The sequence below is a fragment of the Brachionichthys hirsutus genome, chromosome 8 (assembly GCF_040956055.1).
Source record: "Brachionichthys hirsutus isolate HB-005 chromosome 8, CSIRO-AGI_Bhir_v1, whole genome shotgun sequence".
Taxonomy (NCBI): Eukaryota; Metazoa; Chordata; class Actinopteri; order Lophiiformes; family Brachionichthyidae; genus Brachionichthys; species Brachionichthys hirsutus.
The window spans coordinates 14,428,617-14,446,362 of record NC_090904.1 but is presented as its reverse complement, the minus strand read 5'-3'; the positions used below and the strand labels follow the sequence as shown (position 1 = coordinate 14,446,362).

The following is a 17,746-nucleotide window of genomic DNA, read 5'->3' as shown; positions in this document are numbered from 1 at the left end:
CCCTCACAAACAGCAGATGTCAGTGGTGTCGTGTCACCCAGGTCAGAATTAGAAGTGTTATTGTTAACCAAGCAGATGCCATTGTTAAGATCTCCTTGGGCTCTTCTTACTTTCTGGTCCAAGCAGCCTCTGCAGCTAAACGTGACTGGAATGGCAGGCCGCCATTGCATCAGGATCAGACGCCTATGAATAAGACTAAGCCTCTTGAAAAACAATGGGCGTACACTTCATAGGCGCCGGGACAAAGGGGCATCAGATACGACAGGTTTGAATCTTTCTGCGTTTAATTTGTAGTAAAACAAATAATATCGCTTGTTCAGGCAGACAAGCACACAATAAGGAGTTCCAAGTAGAAGTGACGTGGTTCTAATGTTTAATCTGTGACAAAACCTTTACAGGGAAGGCTAGTAAAACACTAGAGAGCAGACACCAATATCACATCCAGCATTACGGCACTTATGATTCAGGATCATGTAAAAAATAAACAGGAAGGGAGACCCTCCCCCTAAATCCGAGTTGGTATGGAAACAGCAGCGTTGGGTCGGTTGTGTTGAACATTAGTTGGCTCTATTTTCACTTGAATACATTCAGAAGATCATGTTTGGATCTGGAGTTGCGGTACTCTGGAAGCTGAAACGGTGGCATTTGTGCTGCATCAGTTCGAAACACATTAAAACTACACAAATATTCTGAATTCTATAATTAAAAAAACATATGAAAACAATACAGAACTAAAATGATGATACGAACATCAGCCGGAGTGACGGCATTCTTGTTTTAGTTGCTTTAAAACGAGAGAAAACATACTGAATCTGCTGTGCAAAATAGTTAACTGTTAAAATAAAGGAGACGTTTATTCACGTGCTTCGCTGTTCGGTGGTGGAATAAAAATATCATCCAAAAGGAGGCAGAAGCAGAAGACGACACTCCGTTTAATTTCAGATATACATATCCATGCCATTTACGAATCAGGAACAAAACATAGATTATTATCTTCACCTTGAACAGTTTGGGGTAATATACAAGAGGAAATGCTCAAGTACTATGTTGTAAGCTTCAAAGATGATCTTCCCCCCCGTCCTTTCATCTCGTTCAGCGCTGAGGTTTTGCCTTTGACAGATCGAAGTGCATACATGAGTTTGATCAGATACAATCACCCACTTGATAAAGAATGTTTGGACATATTAAAATAATACTCGTAGGACATTCAAGGGGACACAATCACTTGTTTTCTTTAACAAAAATAGACATGGCTTATCCAGCCTTGAAATTCCTTCTCAATATATATAAAATTATGTCTCGTTTATTTACAGTCAGATAGCATTCTGAAGGATTAGAAAGTCCTGCTGAGGATTGTGGGTAGTGCAGTTTCTTTTGTGTGTCAACCTATCCCAGAGCAGACAATCATTCACATGTGGTTCTACAGGCCTACAGGTTTATTCCTTTAAATGTAATTTACATTTGTTTGTGCTCCAGCCAGATCCCGTCACCATATTGAAGCAGAAGACGACTGTAATTAACAGGATGACCGCGTGTTGACGCAACAGCGCAGGGCTGTAGCCAGAAATGCTGTCCTGATGTGAGGCTACGACGGACGGCGCTGAGGGTGGAGAGGGTTTTACTGCTGCAATTATTATTATTAATATCACAAGTGATTGACTTCATGAATATTTGGGCAATGAATTGTAAAATGCAGTTTCTTCGACTGTGCTTATCTATCATTGTCACGACCATCTGTAGTGAACCGACAGAGAAACCCACAGAGTCAGACCTAATGTAGAGAAATCATGCCTCATACTTTCTCTTTGCGGAGCAAATCAACGATTAATTCCTTCAGAGCAAATAAATCTCATAAAAGCAGGCTAAACAATTTGTTCAATATAACATTGTTTTCTTTTTACCTTTATCGACTTGGGTCATAACAAAGAGAAAGAATAACCTGATGATAACCCTAAAGACATCTATTTAATTCGCTCCATTCTGATGGCAACAGTTTTGTTCTTCTGTGGGTTTGTCAGCTTATGTCCGTCAAACGTGATGCGTGGCAGTGTTTCGTCATGATTTGTTGCCATTCTCACTGATTTTCTGCTCCTTTCTTCCTCTTTCCAAAGATGGATTTCTGTCCATGTCTCTCAAACAGACGACTGGTCCCAGACCTGAAGGATTCATCCCAAAAAGTCAGGTTAAGGAGTATTCATGCATTCATGCATGGGCTAACAGCAAGACTACGCTGTAGAGAAAAGCAAAGATCTAATCATGTCAACAGTAAATACGGTAATATCAATTATTACACACATCTTTGTAAGAACAAACAAACACATCACCTTTAATGAAATAAATGACATTTGTAATTTAGTGTCTCCAGTCACAAAGGAGGATGTCATTCCGTCACCGACGTTCCCCGTGAGCTGCATCAGATTGTGCTTAAAATGATTTTTGAAGGAGTTTGTATTGTCCAACAATGACAATAGGACAGACTTCAGAGGTGGACTGACGGACATTACATTTCTCTCCTGCTGCAACCCTGTTAGTACAGTTATTGTAGTTAAGCTGAGACAGGAGTATATCATTTGCTCACATAAAATGCAAATCATGGAAAATCATCCGAATGTTTGACCCACCTTGTTCACGGGGTTTATGGGTGTGCGTCCGGAGCCAGTGTGAAGCCTTTGGTGCTCCTCGAACCGCCCGGGCGACCTCTCCCTACGAACGTCCATCATTCGGCCGGGAGAGCGGTCCATACGAGGGTCTGCCATGGCCCTGCCCGGAGAGCGTTCTAACCGAGGGTCGACCATGGCCCTTCCTGGAGACCCCGCTATCCGACTCTCCAGCATTCTGCCAGGAGACTTCTCCCTCTCTAATGGGCGGCTGGGCGACTTGTCCCGTCGGAACTCTGTGCGGGCCTCTCGGTAGCGGTGCGGCGTGCCGGGATCTCCGTGAACTAGGGGGTTGGCTGCCAGCCTTTTGGAGATGTGCTCATTGTAGGAAGGAGGCCCACGCTTGTTGGGGCTGTTAAGGAAGAACCGAGGCATAAAGACCAGCAGGGAGAATCGGTAAAAGGTGAAGGCGCGCGGTGTCTCGGACCGGGGGCTTCGTTTGGCACCGTCAGGTCATTCAGCAGATGTGGTGAGGATTACGGCCTCGCCGTCAAAGCTCAGATGATGAGCTGTGTGCAATAATATTCAGAATAAGAAATCGTTCCCACCAACTAAATTTGGTTTCTGAGTAAGAACAGTAATTGTAGTACCGGTAATACATTTTAGAACTAGTTTTCAAAATCAGCACAGAGTTAAAGACCAGTCTGTGACCAGCGAAATGAAGTCAGTCTTTATTCAACAGTTTCCCTTCTACATTTGACAGAAGGCATTTTAGAGTCATTTAATCTAAAAAGGCATACCTCAGGATTTGTTACAAATAAAAAATGAGCTCTTCCTCCTGTAAAGAGCAAAATAAAAGTTGTTATGCTTCGGTTTTTAAACTACACTTTATCCATCACCACTTTAGGATGCCACCCTGTGCCCAACAGTGCCAGGACGCCCCACTGGCCCTGAACACCACCAGTGTACATGGAAGAAATGAGGACCGTGCGCGCATACTGTGTAATCTCTGCATGAGAGTGAAGGCCAAAGTGCACCAAAAAGCAGAAATAAGGAAACTTTCCCTTCAGCAAAATTACCTTCCTCTAAGTTTGTTTTATTTCTATTCCTACGATAAACAATGATTTAGTGAGCAGAATGTAATTAATGCATGTGTCCTGACTTCAATAGTATCCAAATAAACAGAGTTAAGGAAGGCACTCTCCAAATACAGTAACATATAAACCAGAAGGTAGAATGTATGTTTACATTTCTCAGTTACTTTAATATCACATTTTAGTGGTGACCAAATTACACTTTGAGTTCTCAGAGTGCATTATTATTATACACCAGCTAAGAATCATTTATTAAATGAGTAGATTAAGGTGCGGCAACCATGGCGGCGCCTTCACCCTACTCCCTCTCCGTGTGCTAGGGCCCCTTGATGCACGTGTTAGTGTGTGGTTGTTTCAAGGGGCCCGTTGTTCTAGGGTGAAAATTCAATTTCATTGTGTGTGTCAGCAGATGATGACTAATAAAAGCATTTCATTTCAAGAGAACTGGGACGAACAGCCAGAACATGTGACCCAACACAGGTTAAACTAAGAGTCATTTATAGTGGTATATTATAGTAATCGGTCTCACCTGCGTCCAGAACCGTTGCGCTGCAGGTCTCCTATACCCTCTTGACACTGGACTAAGTTGCCTTTGCAGCAAATGACCCGGAGTTTGTTCTGGTAGGAGGAGGCTAGGTAGATCGCCCCAGATGAGATGGCTGGGCCCAGGTAGCGTGGGTTTGGGATATCCAGGTGTGCGTACGAGTGCGGCCTGGAGAGAGATGAAAGCAGAGACACCGTCCTGAAATGGATGATACTTAACACAGTAGTACTAGTAATTATTTTATTTCAGTCAGTATCTTAAATGAGAACAAGGAATTACTGAGCTTTGGCAGAAATGGAAAATTAACAATTCAATCACAATGACTCCAAGTAAAAGTCCATAAAAATATGATTATAGGTTTAAAATGAACGACATTGATATATTGGTACCGACACAAAAGAGCAGAAGACAATATTACCCCAGAGCAGAATGTCCGAGAACTTCAATAACATCCAGAGAGTTGAAGTAGGTCACAAACAGGTAAGGCTCTCTGTAGGCTGATGACCAAAACATCCACACATCAACTAATAAATCAGACTGAAGACATTTTAAAGCGTCATGGAAGACATTGTAATTCCCACTAACCGAACGAGAGAGGCAGGCGGCTCCATTTGATATCATCAGTTCTACTCCTGCGGCCGTATGCATCCACAAACACACCAAACTCTGCAAAATGAATGAAAACCATCCCATAAATCTGCCTGTTTTAATAAATAATAAATGCAGGCATTGTGACAGGTTCCTGTGCTGACATACGCAAACACCAAAAAGGCACGGCGTGCCGACACAAAGCGAACACAGGAGTCTAACCGTGGAAACAGAGCAGGTATTCGTCCTTCTGGGGAGCCGTGGTGACCTGGATGATCGAGATGGGGAAGCTGTGGGAGGATGCGGCGAAGACGGCTGAAGCTAGCGTCACATCGTTTTTGTCCAGGAACTCTGAAGGATATCACGTCATTGTGAGCCCGTTAGTTTGTGTTTAAAGCCAACAAAGACGTAAACACAATTGTGTGTACCTGCTCACAACTTCATCTGTTTGATGGAAAACGTGACTGTAAAAACCAGGATTGTGAAAGTGACGTACCTTCCAGTACATACTGCTTCATCTCGATCTCGTAGAACTTGTTGGTGCCGATAATGATACTGTAGCCGGTGAAGTGGATGCAGCTGCACGGCTCCGATGTCTCGATCTCCTGCGAACGCCAACGAAAACGTTTTCTAAATTCATTCCTCATCACCTGAGAACGGTAACCATCTACATTGCTAAAAAAAACAATACCGTTCATTAATGACATTCATTTCCATTGATTGATCAGTCCTTAAAGGGCACCCACCTTCCTGATACAGAACTTGTTGAGGCTTTCATTATGTCGCAAGATTGTAATCTTATTGGGCATTGCGGCACAGATACACATCCCATGATCAATCTGTGAAGAAAGATTAACACATACGGCCTTGTTTTTAGTTTGATGTTCATTTTATCAACAGCCATGGGTTACGGCGACATCTTTACCCACCTTCCCAGAGGAGAAGAGGTGGCATCCCTTGACTGTCTCAAAGATAAAAGGGTTGAGGTCGGGCTGAGCTGGGAGATGGGACTGAGACAGCGACTGTTTAATCTTCTTGATCTCCACCAGACACAAAGCTCTGTCTTCTCCTGGAAAGCAGAACAAGCACTGATCAAAAACACAAGCAAGGCTGTTCACTTAAGTGGATTCACGTAATTATCACCAACCAGCCAAGCTAGATTTACCCTCCATGTTCAAACCAATACATCAAACAGAAGAATCAATACAGACAGAGCTTGCGCTGGAAATCTCAATTTAATCGAGTTTAACGACCGCCACATAAAATCTGTTACTGACCGGTGATCATCAACAGCTTATCAAGATCCTTCAGGATCTGGATCTGGAAAACGGAGGTCAGCCCAGGAATGTGGGTCAGAGAGTTCTTAATGACGTTAAGAGCATACAAACCCTCTTCAGAACCGACCAACACAATCTGCAGGAAAGGAAAAGGATGATGATTTGAGCTTCATTCTGTAGCAGAAAGACTGTAACTCAAGCATGCCCAACACTTCTGGACATAGTAAAGGCATAATTCTACTGTATTGTGTTCCTGTTGCTGGGACAGGGTTTTGTCCTTGTACCTGGTCAGTGAGAGGCAGAGTGCAATTGATATCCAAACGGTCATCGCCCTCCAGTTTCAGCAGGGAATTACCCAGAAGTTTCTATTAGGACAAGAATCAGAAAGCAAGAAAGAGACATAGAACAGAGGGAGAAGCCAATTAAACATCTTCCGCCAATTACCCGTTTTAGAGCAATAAACAGTAACTCTGCAAGACTGACCGCCACACAGATTTATTTTAGTTTATTTTTACAAAAACAACCCAACCAAGTTGGAATTACTAAATATGGTTCTATGATCCTTAAAAAACAAATCCAAATTCTAGTTAAAAAAAATTAACAATGCTGAGTACTAGTGAGAATGCATTTGGTGCAAATGTAAATTTGTGTAAAATTCTGCAAATGATTCTGGGTGACCGTCGGAACAAAAGAAAAGGAGCAGCAGACGTCACAGAAAGTAGTTCAAGACAAGGACTCCAGTAAATTCTGGTGTCGATCCAGGTTTTTTGTCCTGACACTTTTAGTGAACTGATTTTGATGACACTCTACACAGACGAGCGTGGTGGTTCAGTCTCAGCACAGGTATCCACTCCACTGAGTGATGATGACCATGCCTGGCTGAAGATATGAGCTGCAGCGTGAATCACACCAACAGGACTGGAAAAGGGCATGACAAAAGATAAATACACTATGTGGCCAAAAGTATGTAGACTATCTACCAGTATACATTTTCATGTACCGGTACTTCTGGTCGAGGGATGTTTTATTTCACAAAAATCATGCATGACAGATTTCTATGAAACTTGAGCTGGTGCTTTTCCACTTCCTTTATTATAAGGGACAGAGAGGAAATATTTATAAATACCCTCAGTTCCCCAGACAAAAAAACTACTGAACCGATTTTCACTACATCTTTTGGAGGCGTGAAACAGGCAGGAACCCAACAAACTGAATGCAGACCAGACAGGGGGCGGGTCCAGGGTTTTGCTTCCAAAGCATTGGGAGAAGACGAGAATGGGCCAGACAAGCTGTGTGTTCCTTTCTAATTCAGACTGTGGCACTATTAGGCATGTGCAAATGTGGGCTACTCTGTATGTTTTATATACAGTACTTCTTTACATATTGATTGGAGAGCAGGCAGGTCAGGTTATTCATTTTTATTCAAATGAATTGAAGCTATTTGAATGCACATGAACCAAGTCCCTTGACTACAATACATTGTGGCGACTTGACAACCTTTACTTCCTCAAACAGAGCCATAACATTCTGTTAACAATTTGTGTGTGGGGGAAATCTTTCTAGAAAGAAGATGCAAATCTGAAATCTATGAGAATCCAAAGAATGTGAACTAGATGTCCCACAACTGGGTAAAATGTAAAAAATGAGTACCGGTATTCACATTTTTGGCCATGTAGCATAATATGCAGTAAAGCAAAAAAAAAAAAAAAGACTTATTATGAGATATAAGCGGAATGGCATCCTTCAATAAAAGACAAGCACACCAACAGCAGAAGCCTGCAGGCCCTGGATGTCTGTCACGTTGCAGTAAAGAGGGCTGCAGCGAGCAGTACACGGCTTTTATGAAACATGCGCGCAGCAGTACCTATTCACATTCATGCACTATGCAAGTTTATGAGTGTGTGAAGTAACGGATGTGCATGTGTGACCACTGGATGCAGTTTTCACAGGGCAGTTCCTTTTGTGGAACGTTTCCAGCCAGTCATCCTGGGACTGTGTTAACCTGCACGGAACGGCATCAGCGCTGTGTGTGTAGAGGGGAGAGCCGCTGCATGCTCAGCTGGTCGTTTGACTGAAGCCCAAGCGTTCGTGCAGCCACTTACTGTACCTGAACCAGAGGGGATAGGTCCTTCTGTCTTTTAGAAGCACCTGCCTATAATATGATCCACACAACCGAGTCGAATGGAGATACAAAAATCACAGTTTAACCACATGAACAAAGATGACGACAACACACAAGAAGGAGACACGGATGTTGAGAACATGCAAAGAGAGAAGGAAGAGGAAGGGAGAGAAAAAGAAATGAAGAAAAGACACTAGCTGGTGTTTAATGGAGAAATTCAATATATTTTGCCCAATTTTCACACTCCACAATACAGCCACCATGTTGAATGTTTATAAAGTTACTATTATGGTTGTTTTGTATGAAGGAGAAACGAGGCCGTCTATTCTTTTTTTACACATTTGAAATGAAAACTGACAAGAAAAACACACAATACTTACAGCATCGGAATCGACTTTGTCTCTGGATCCACGGCTACCAGCCACCACAGACTCCAGGACAGACACCCAGCGTTGCTTGTCAGGGAAGCTGGGAGCCATGAAGTAGAGGGACTGGCCTGGCCAGCAGGTGGTGTGGGGGTGTGACTCCAGTTTCAGCACATATGGGATGTCTGCACGCAGACAGAGATCAGCTTCATGTTGCAGCCGAGGTGAATTTCTTTTTAGTTTTTTTTATATTTTAAAGTGTATATTGTACAGATCAAATACTTGGGTATTATCTCAAAATTGTGTAGAAGGTAACAAACTTTAAACCCCACAATGAGCTGAATGTGTATCAGGATTAGGCGCTACTGAACCAGTACCTGACTTTGCAGTGTTGATGAGCTCAGAGGTTCCAATAGCTCCATGAACAGACACGTCTCCGTCAGGCAGACAGAGCTCAAACTCCTCCTCAATCTTTATAGAGTCTAGAAGATCAACACGTTTTATTGGATACACTATAAAAGATTACAATGATCTCATGCAAGAATTGATCAGCCATGTTTCTCTCAAGCATGTTGAAAAGACAATCATGAGAAAACGGACCTTCTCTGGGCTCTGTATCGTAGATGGATACTTTGGTTCCATCAAGCACCACATACTTCGTTTCCCAGCCCTGCTGACCACGCTTACCATTTCTGCATGAACAAACGCGCAAATGCGCGTTACCGTTAAAGCTTTGGCAGAAACATATGGTACATTGTCAACACGATCGCTACAGTCCTGAGCTTACCGGGGCTGTTTCATCCATCCCTCCAGGCGAACATGCCCACTGGCCTCTTTGACCTGCAGCGCCGGAGAGTTTGCCTTCTCTCGACACAGAGCCTCCGAAAAGTGAGTGGCATACTCAGCTGGCAGACCGCAGGTGGCAGGAAGACACGGCGAGCATTTAGGGTGACACAAGGTGTGACACTCTGTAACCGAACAAAGAAAAGGGAGAGAAAAAAGGTTGGGAATTAATATGGAGGGATTGCATGGAAGATTAAAAGGTGTCCAGATGTAGGGGGTTATTAAAATTAAAAATATACAACCAGCCATAACAAGAAATGTTATTTCAGTTATGTAAAAAGCTAGAATCAGAAGACAAATCAATATCAAACCCTGGAACCCAATGCAGACATAAACAAAAGCAGGAATTGATCCGCGTGTGCAGTTTTCCGATAACCATTTGGCCTTCCGTCCGTCTACCGCGACTACACAGCCGAGAAAGGGGAGCTGCGTCGGCCCAACATCCTCCCTCATGAATTGATGTTCTCATCCACTCAGCTAATGATAGCCATCTCCGAACAGAGGTGGGGGGGGGGGTCCACGCCAATACCTCTTACCCACATACGATGCAGTATTAGCAGCGCTCCAAAGAAAGTTTCACTACCCTTTAGCCTTTGAGTCAAGTGAAATGGCAAAGACGGACTCGTATGACTTCAAATGAGAACAACCGACTCCCTGTGTCTTCGGTGTCTGTCCTCCCCACCAGCCAGTTAGAACTGAAGATTCTTGGATGAGGTGAAATGTCTTACAAACCCTAAACAGAAGTCTAGTTGCTTCAGATTGAACCTCCATAGATTGCCATGATATGACGGCAGGGACACTATATATATATATAATGTTGGTCTCTCTCTCACTATCTATGTATCCATCCAACATCAATCTATCCAATTCCCCCAGAATATAAAGCATATAATGTGCTTTAAAACTGCATCTAGCCTGTGTGCTGAAGTGAGTAACGGACGCTAATGTGATGGCCAGAAGACTTGATGGTGTGTTAGCTCATGCTGGCCAATAAATGCGTCCTAAATCATTTAACACTGAACTAAAAAGCAGGATGCAAACCTAAACAAGTGGCAGCCTGCCGTCCAAAGTGCACGGTGTCCAGGCAGACGGCACACTTGGCAGCTCTCATGTTGAGGCCCACAGTGAAGCGATGGGGAATGTTGTGATGCATTCTCTCTTTCACACGACGACCAAACTCTGCAACGGAAGGAGAGGAGAGTTGCAATGATAGGCGCCACTGAGGGAGAAAGGAGCATAATGATAGTTTAACCCACTTCCAAAGTCAGCTGGAAGCGCAGCACAAGCCATTTTAAAGAATGAATGAACTATTTCTAAAGCAGGCAAATCAAGGTTCAAATAGACTCATGTAGTCAGAAAAAGATTATGCACATCAGTGACCATGAGATTCTTTAAAACGTCGAGGTGAGAAGCTCACTATTGAACAATACACACCATCTCAATTACAAACCTACGAAGTATTTAAAAAGAAATAAAGAATGTATTGGGTTAACTTGACCTCGAAGCGTAAAAGCTTTACGATGCAACAGTCAGACAGATGACATGAGTACCGGCAATACTGATGTGTATGTAGTACAGTATAAACATGCACACAAGTTGCCCTAATGAGTGAATGAAAGACGACACATGGTGACTGCTAACTTACTTTCAAAGGTGACCCTCCTCTTTTCTGTGAGGAGCAAGAGGAAAGAGACAGAAGGCAGACAGCAGTCTAACAATAGCTACGTGAAAGTAAAGGAACACTCGTGAGACTGGATCACAAAGCAAGGTACCCTTATTACTATCCAGTCTATCCGATTAAACAATACATCAACAATGATGTACGCAGCAGAGAGTGTGTTTACGTGGTCATCGACCAATCAGAAAGGGCAGTTAAGACGTGAAAAGGCTGGATTACAAACATTTACCGGTAAGTAAAGCTAAAGCTCGACTCTTACTTTGTGAGACAGGCCCAAGCAGGATTATAATGCTACCTGGATAAATGCTCAACAAATAACTTCAGTCCATGATTGAGGGAGAGTTTCAGGTTAAGCATAAATGAGCACAGTTATCCAACATCTTAATCCTGTTTGATGAGACAGGCCATAAAAAACAACACAAACAAAGACACCACTTGGACAAAATAGGTGAGTGAAGAATCCATTCTTGACACTGATGACTTCCTGTGAGGGAAGCAGTGTACCTTCAGCATATACTGCGTCCGAGTTCACCCTGATGGGCAGGCGCTTTAGTTTACCTGTGTGTTGTTCTCATTGTGTGTGTGCGGTACCAACCTTCAGGTGTGGAGGTCTCTTTGCAGCGGGTAGAGGGGTTGAGCAGGCCACTGGGGTTGGGTTGATGTTCTGGGGATTTGACAATGGCCGACATGAGGATCTGATGTCGAGCCTGGGCCGGCGTGGATGGAGCCATGTGTTCCTGGGCTTTGAAATGAGCTGCTGTATCATCAGAAACAATTGGCCGAATGCTCGATCAGTAAAAGAGACTCTGAAATGAGCCTCATAAGAACTAGCCTGTTCATCGGAGAGGAAGATAACACCGGCAACAATAATAACAAGATGGGTGGCTGAGATAAAAATAACTATACACTAAAAGCATCAAATTATTATAGACTTAAAAGATGAAATCATTGTTTATGTTCAAAGGTGTGGCTATTTTCTGCTAATCTTGGGTACTCTGGGAGGCTGTTGATGACAAGAAGACACCGGATATGATTAACCAGAGCTAAATCAATGCCTCTTTGTCAACAGTAATGAAAATACCTCTGTTAATTATGGTAGCGTTTCCCCTTTCTGCAGGAGTATGATAACGCAGGGTCAGTAACTCTGCTGCCTAACACCAACACCTACCCTCTTCTCGGAGGGATCGGAGCTCTATTCTCATCTTCTGCAGAGCCTCTTCCAGCTCTGCACACCTCAAGCGTTCCTTCTCCAAAGCCAGCTTCATGTCACCATATTGCATGGGAATGGCCGGCTGGACCTGTGGAGCCAGTGCACCGTTAGTCGTCGTGCCTACATCTTCCCGACGCCGTCCAAATATACCCTGTGGAAATAAGAAAAATAGTAACAATACTAGCTAACGGAATTGTGACCATTTTCAAGATACAAGTCCTGTTGATTTAATTTCGCTTAACATTTGCAAAATAAATTATAAAAGAAATTCTGGACCTTCTTTTTCTTTGTAGGTTGGTCCATTTTGGCCTGGAGGAAGTCAATGAGCTTGGTCTGCTGGGAGATGGTCCCCTCCATTTTTACCTTCTCATGGGAGTATACAGCCTGCAAGAAGGAAAACAGATCAGATGGGGAAAAATCTCTGAATATAAAAGAATACCCTTAACTAGAATTTCTACTTTGCCACTTATCAACATTAGTCACGCCATCCAAACACGGCTTATTCTTCTCTTTAAGAGACAGCTGAATTTCATCACATTGCAAAGGCATCGGTTTTTAAGCACCTGTATATTCTCCAGCTGGTACTCCAGATCTGTCCTCTCAGTCTTGAGCATGTCAGTCTGGTCCAGGGCATCTTGCAAGCCTTGGGTCAGACGGAATATGTGGCTCTTCTGGAGGTCCATCTGCTGCTGCAGTTTCCCCTGCTGTGGGGACATCAACATGCAGATATGTAAATTAGGAAACCTGTTTAAAAGCGGTGACATTTCAGACTGGTAGGTAACAGCTTAATTAATGTCTCAAACAGATGTCCCCAAACAGAAGAATATTTTAGACAACAGATGCACTTTAAATTAACATATTTAATTTGGTTTCATGTTTCTGAATGATTGTGTTATAGTCAATAGATCTAAACGATAATATGTAACGATAACAGACATGTGTTTATGCATTGGCATTTATTTATCTACCTCTTCCATCAACCTCTGTTTCAGTTCTCTCTCGGTCTCCAGTTTCTGCTGCAAGGATCGGGCATTCATCTCCAGCATGGCGTGTTTCTTCTCCAAGTCATTAAGCTGCAAGAACATACGAGCGTAAGGGTATATTAAACTGTGACAACGAAAAGTTGAACTACAAACTAAGAAGTAATTGATATCTCAGAATTGAAACAAATATTTATGTCGGTTAAAGAGATTTCGAGGAGATGGATGCATTAACTCTTGGAACTCACAGTATCAGACAGACTTTCAGCCTTCAGTCGCTGCTCCTTCAGTGCCTGCTGTAAAGCCACTATCTCGGCCTTGTGCTCTTTGACTGCCAGTTCCACTGCCTGGCGAGACTCGCTGCTACGCTGGTCGGCACGCAACCTGTAATTGATGAAAATTATACATTTTACAACAGCAATACATATTAATGAATGCAACAGTGCAGTCTCTTTCATGTCTGATAAAATTCCACAAGCAAATTTTAGTTGTGTTCTTGCTTGTATTTGTTACCGGTTCTGTTTCTCATTGTCAAACAGTCTCTGTAGGTCTCTGGTGCGTCTCTCAGCTTGGCTTTTTTCGTCTTCCAGGGCACCCCTCCAAGCCTCCCACTGCCTCTCCTTCTCCAGCAGTTCGTCATTTAAAGACTCCAGCTCCACCACCTGCTCCTCCAACATGCTGCACGTTGTCTTCAGTGTCTCAATGTTCTGGAAAGAGGTGACACGATTGCTGGCTCGCATGTATATTCACAGTATAATGAGATTTAAATGTCATCTTTTGTCTTGGAGCAAAGATTAAATATGGTCAAAAACAAAACATTCTGACATCTACCTGTAACACACTGCACAGAGAAATTCTGCTGAGTATCTCACCTGCTTCTGGTTGTTGAGGTGCATCTCACGATCGGCCACCTCCCTCCTCAGCCTGTCCACTTCCTGGCTGAGCTGCAGCTGGTCCTCTCGGTCATCTGATGCTTCGTCAAGCTGCTTGGACAGGTAGAAATTCTGGCGGTTCAACTCGGCGTTCTCCTGACTCAACTGTGTTAGCTGCTCCTCAAGGTCAGTGATCACCTGCGTTAACACAAGACATGTGGAGAGGAGTTAGCCATGCTTATGGAAGTTAACATGTATGTTTGGATTCTGAACACAAATAACATATCTTGTTTGAGATACTTCGGAGGTCGAGAAAGAGGGGATTTGCTGAAATTTGTGTCTACAGTACCAGCAGACGTTTAAAAAAATACGTGTGGCCAAGTTGGAGAATGCCTGATGACGCTAGCGCTGCTTCTTTGTTAAATAAGTGATTAAGGAGACTTTAATGCAACATTAGAATTTGAGCATGAATCACTGTCCATTCAAAGGCTTTATGAAACATAGAAAATCGTTCTGCTGCTGCTGAAAGCAGAGACAAAAGGCTTTGGCAGCACTTACAGAGCAACTCTCTCTCAAAGCACCAAACTTGCGTTGAATTTCATCTCTGTGATTCTGTAAGAAATGAGAGCCAAATAAAGAAGAAATACAAAGGTTACACTCAATAAAAGATTCTGCAAAGCTCATTTCCTTCTGACTACATGTACAATACATATTCTCAACATACATCACACATCAATCATTATGTTTGCACTTTTCTAATACAATAAAATGTAGCACAAAGTGTCTAACATATTAAAAGCAGATTCCTCCCACACTTATGAGTGGCTTTGATTGCACATTCGTCTTACCCTGAGGGCATTGATCTCCTCCTCAGCCTCAGCGGTGGTCTCCTCCAGCTCAGTCTTTGCCTGTTGAAGCTGACTCTCCAGGGCGAGACGCGCAGCCTGCAGGCTGCTAATCTGGGACTCGCGCTCCTGCAGGGAGAGGGTCAACTCCGACACCTGTCGCTTGATCTCTAGCTTCTCTTCTTCATGTTCTAGACCCATCTACATGGAAAGGGAACTGTGTTGAATGCTGTGTGTATAATTAGTGCCATCAGAACTGGAACAGATTGTATTTACATATAATGTAAACAGACATGTAGACATTTTCTTCCAATCAGTGTATCAGATGACGGGAATTTTAGGACATCAATCATAAATTTTATGGCATCTAAAAACTGGTTTAAAACAACAGAGCAGAGAAGTAATTTAATCTGAATGGACAGTATAATAAAGCAAAAGGAATAGCCTGATATACCCATAGAAAATCTGCAAGAGAAACAAGCAGAGAGAAATCTAAAGATGCAAAGTGAAAATGAGACGTCGGACGATTCAATTCTAAATAATAAAATATTTTATGTTCAATAATGAATAATAAACTTTCATAATTATCACAATCTGTGGTTCAAACCTTTCACATTTTTAGTAAAATAAAACATAATAATTGCGACGCAAATATACGACAAACAACACAAGGGACCATTTAGCTTTCCATATATTTCTGACTAGAACAGCGACAGAACAGGAGCCCTCGCGTGAAGCTAGCTATTTATGTGTGGGGCCGGATATTGCAGGATACTGTGTGAATGTGATTGTGCAAATAGGACAGCAATTAGCATCTATCTGTGCATCACAGCTCAGTGGGGGAGATTGTGTGGAGGTAGAAAAAGGACATACAGTCAGCAGGTTGTCCACAGACAACAACAACAGACAACAACAACAGGCCTGGCAGAGCTCTCTAACAGCAATAAAGGGCATTGCGGTTCATAATTATGACAAAACATATTTTTATGGAGTAGATTCAGGTTGGAAGCTCAAACACATAATGGATTTTGTGGTTCACGGCTCAGAATGTTTTAGCATTTATATTTAAAAACTATGATCTGGTATTAGTCAGTATTTTCAACTCAATGTCAAACTTCTAAAATAGGCAAAAATAGCAATCTATCTTAATTTCCTTTGACTTAATGTAGAATCTCAAAATCTTAATCAAGTGTATTTTTGCAGATCACTAATAACATCCAAGTTGCTCAGTTTGTGCCTTGTTTTAATATCATCAATCATATTCTCACCTGCTGATAGCCAAGGCAACACAAAACTGTAATTCCAGAGATTATAAACAGCATCCATCAGTTTCACTGGATGCAGCATCTGTACCAACTCAGTGTCAGTCTTTTAGATTGCATTTATAGAATGTTGGTATTTAATTAGCTGTTCATCTGAAAGGGATCTGTACTTGTGAGCTGATCAGATGCCTTAATCCCCTTAGTAGATAGTAATAATGAAAGGCTAAACTGTGCTAGTTAGAGCGAATTACTTAATCTTGGGCAAAGAGATTTTAAGCCGTGCCTCTGCTTCCTGTTGGCCTACCTCCCGCAGCCTACTCTCCAGCTCCAGCAGCCGGGTCCTCTTGGTCTGCTCCTGCTGGCTCATCTTCTCCAGGTGCTCCTCTAGTTTGGCATTTTGGGCCTCCAGCTTGCCTGCCTGAGATTCTAAATAGAACTTTTGCTGTCGAAGCTCTGAGATCATCTCCTCCTGGGCTTTCCTGACAAAAATATGAACACACAAGTGTCTATTGCATCGTCTGTTTAAAAGAAGGGACCTATCAAAAACTGTGGCTGATTTTAGATTAGAAGTACGAGTATAAATACAAACATGTTTTCATTTTATTTTCATAAATATATATGAAATACTATACATTTTAAATACCGTACTTTAAACACAAAGGAATCCATTACTTTTGTTATATTATTAGTATTAAATATTGATTAACGTTGCTCTGACCTGAAAGAGAGTACACAGTTTACACCGGGGAAACAGAGCAGCTGAAGTGCACAAAGGTGCAAGCGTATATTAATGAAGAAATTGGATGCTTGAGGAGTCAGAGACAGTGTGGGCTGGGGAAATCATAAAAGCAGAGTGTGGGCAGAGGGTCTAGTTAACTCACATATTCTTCTGAGTGTAGATGCTGCTGTTAGCGGCCAGCTTGTTAGCCTCTGACAGCTCAGCAATGCGTTGCTCCAGGTTCTTCATCTTGGAATCCATTGCATTAATGGTCTGTTGAAACAGGAGACAAAACAACATGGTGGAAATCACATTTCAACAAACAGGCTCTACCACAAGAACAAAGTTCCATTTCATTGATAACTAAGAATCATGTTGCACAACAGCAATGCCTACTTATGGAAAACTGAATTTTGTGGAGCAATGAAATCCTATTAGAGTCCACTGAGGTGTTGCTTTTCATCTTCTACTGTCAATGTCAGATGACTGCCTTGAAAAGCTTCTTATGAGCTTCAATTCTACCACATTAACCAGATTAGGAGTTTAGCACAGGCTTTAGAGTGGAATATGAAGCATACTATTTAATCCACATGGACCTTCCGATACATTTAAAACCACTCTGTCAAATGACTGTCCAAAGAGAAGAGCTTTAACAGAGCTCAACCGTCCAATTCAGAGGAGAATGGAAGGTATCACAACTTCAACCCTTTGAGACGCAGTGACTTGGATTATACAAGGAGTATAAAACTTC

At 42.5% G+C, this 17,746-nt stretch overlaps 1 protein-coding gene across 1 annotated transcript in view; it reads right to left on the bottom strand.

Moving 5' to 3' along the window:
• Window positions 1-2,132: 2,132 nt before the first annotated feature.
• Window positions 2,133-17,746, bottom strand: part of cita (citron rho-interacting serine/threonine kinase a) — a 33,538-nt gene continuing 17,924 nt past the window's right edge. The window contains exons 20-49 of the mRNA XM_068742385.1: window positions 17,159-17,268; window positions 16,582-16,756; window positions 15,019-15,216; window positions 14,729-14,782; window positions 14,171-14,368; window positions 13,812-14,005; window positions 13,547-13,682; window positions 13,287-13,391; window positions 12,882-13,022; window positions 12,595-12,702; window positions 12,277-12,469; window positions 11,704-11,865; window positions 11,076-11,099; window positions 10,472-10,609; window positions 9,375-9,555; window positions 9,188-9,279; window positions 8,965-9,069; window positions 8,603-8,772; window positions 8,208-8,252; window positions 6,385-6,465; window positions 6,101-6,236; window positions 5,753-5,892; window positions 5,570-5,662; window positions 5,320-5,428; window positions 5,046-5,174; window positions 4,821-4,901; window positions 4,654-4,732; window positions 4,221-4,403; window positions 2,622-3,009; window positions 2,133-2,156 (exon numbers count right to left, since the gene is read on the bottom strand). Coding sequence (XP_068598486.1) covers window positions 2,133-2,156; window positions 2,622-3,009; window positions 4,221-4,403; window positions 4,654-4,732; window positions 4,821-4,901; window positions 5,046-5,174; window positions 5,320-5,428; window positions 5,570-5,662; window positions 5,753-5,892; window positions 6,101-6,236; window positions 6,385-6,465; window positions 8,208-8,252; window positions 8,603-8,772; window positions 8,965-9,069; window positions 9,188-9,279; window positions 9,375-9,555; window positions 10,472-10,609; window positions 11,076-11,099; window positions 11,704-11,865; window positions 12,277-12,469; window positions 12,595-12,702; window positions 12,882-13,022; window positions 13,287-13,391; window positions 13,547-13,682; window positions 13,812-14,005; window positions 14,171-14,368; window positions 14,729-14,782; window positions 15,019-15,216; window positions 16,582-16,756; window positions 17,159-17,268 — 3,972 coding nt within the window. The remainder of the gene's footprint in view (window positions 2,157-2,621; window positions 3,010-4,220; window positions 4,404-4,653; window positions 4,733-4,820; window positions 4,902-5,045; window positions 5,175-5,319; window positions 5,429-5,569; window positions 5,663-5,752; window positions 5,893-6,100; window positions 6,237-6,384; window positions 6,466-8,207; window positions 8,253-8,602; window positions 8,773-8,964; window positions 9,070-9,187; window positions 9,280-9,374; window positions 9,556-10,471; window positions 10,610-11,075; window positions 11,100-11,703; window positions 11,866-12,276; window positions 12,470-12,594; window positions 12,703-12,881; window positions 13,023-13,286; window positions 13,392-13,546; window positions 13,683-13,811; window positions 14,006-14,170; window positions 14,369-14,728; window positions 14,783-15,018; window positions 15,217-16,581; window positions 16,757-17,158; window positions 17,269-17,746) is intronic.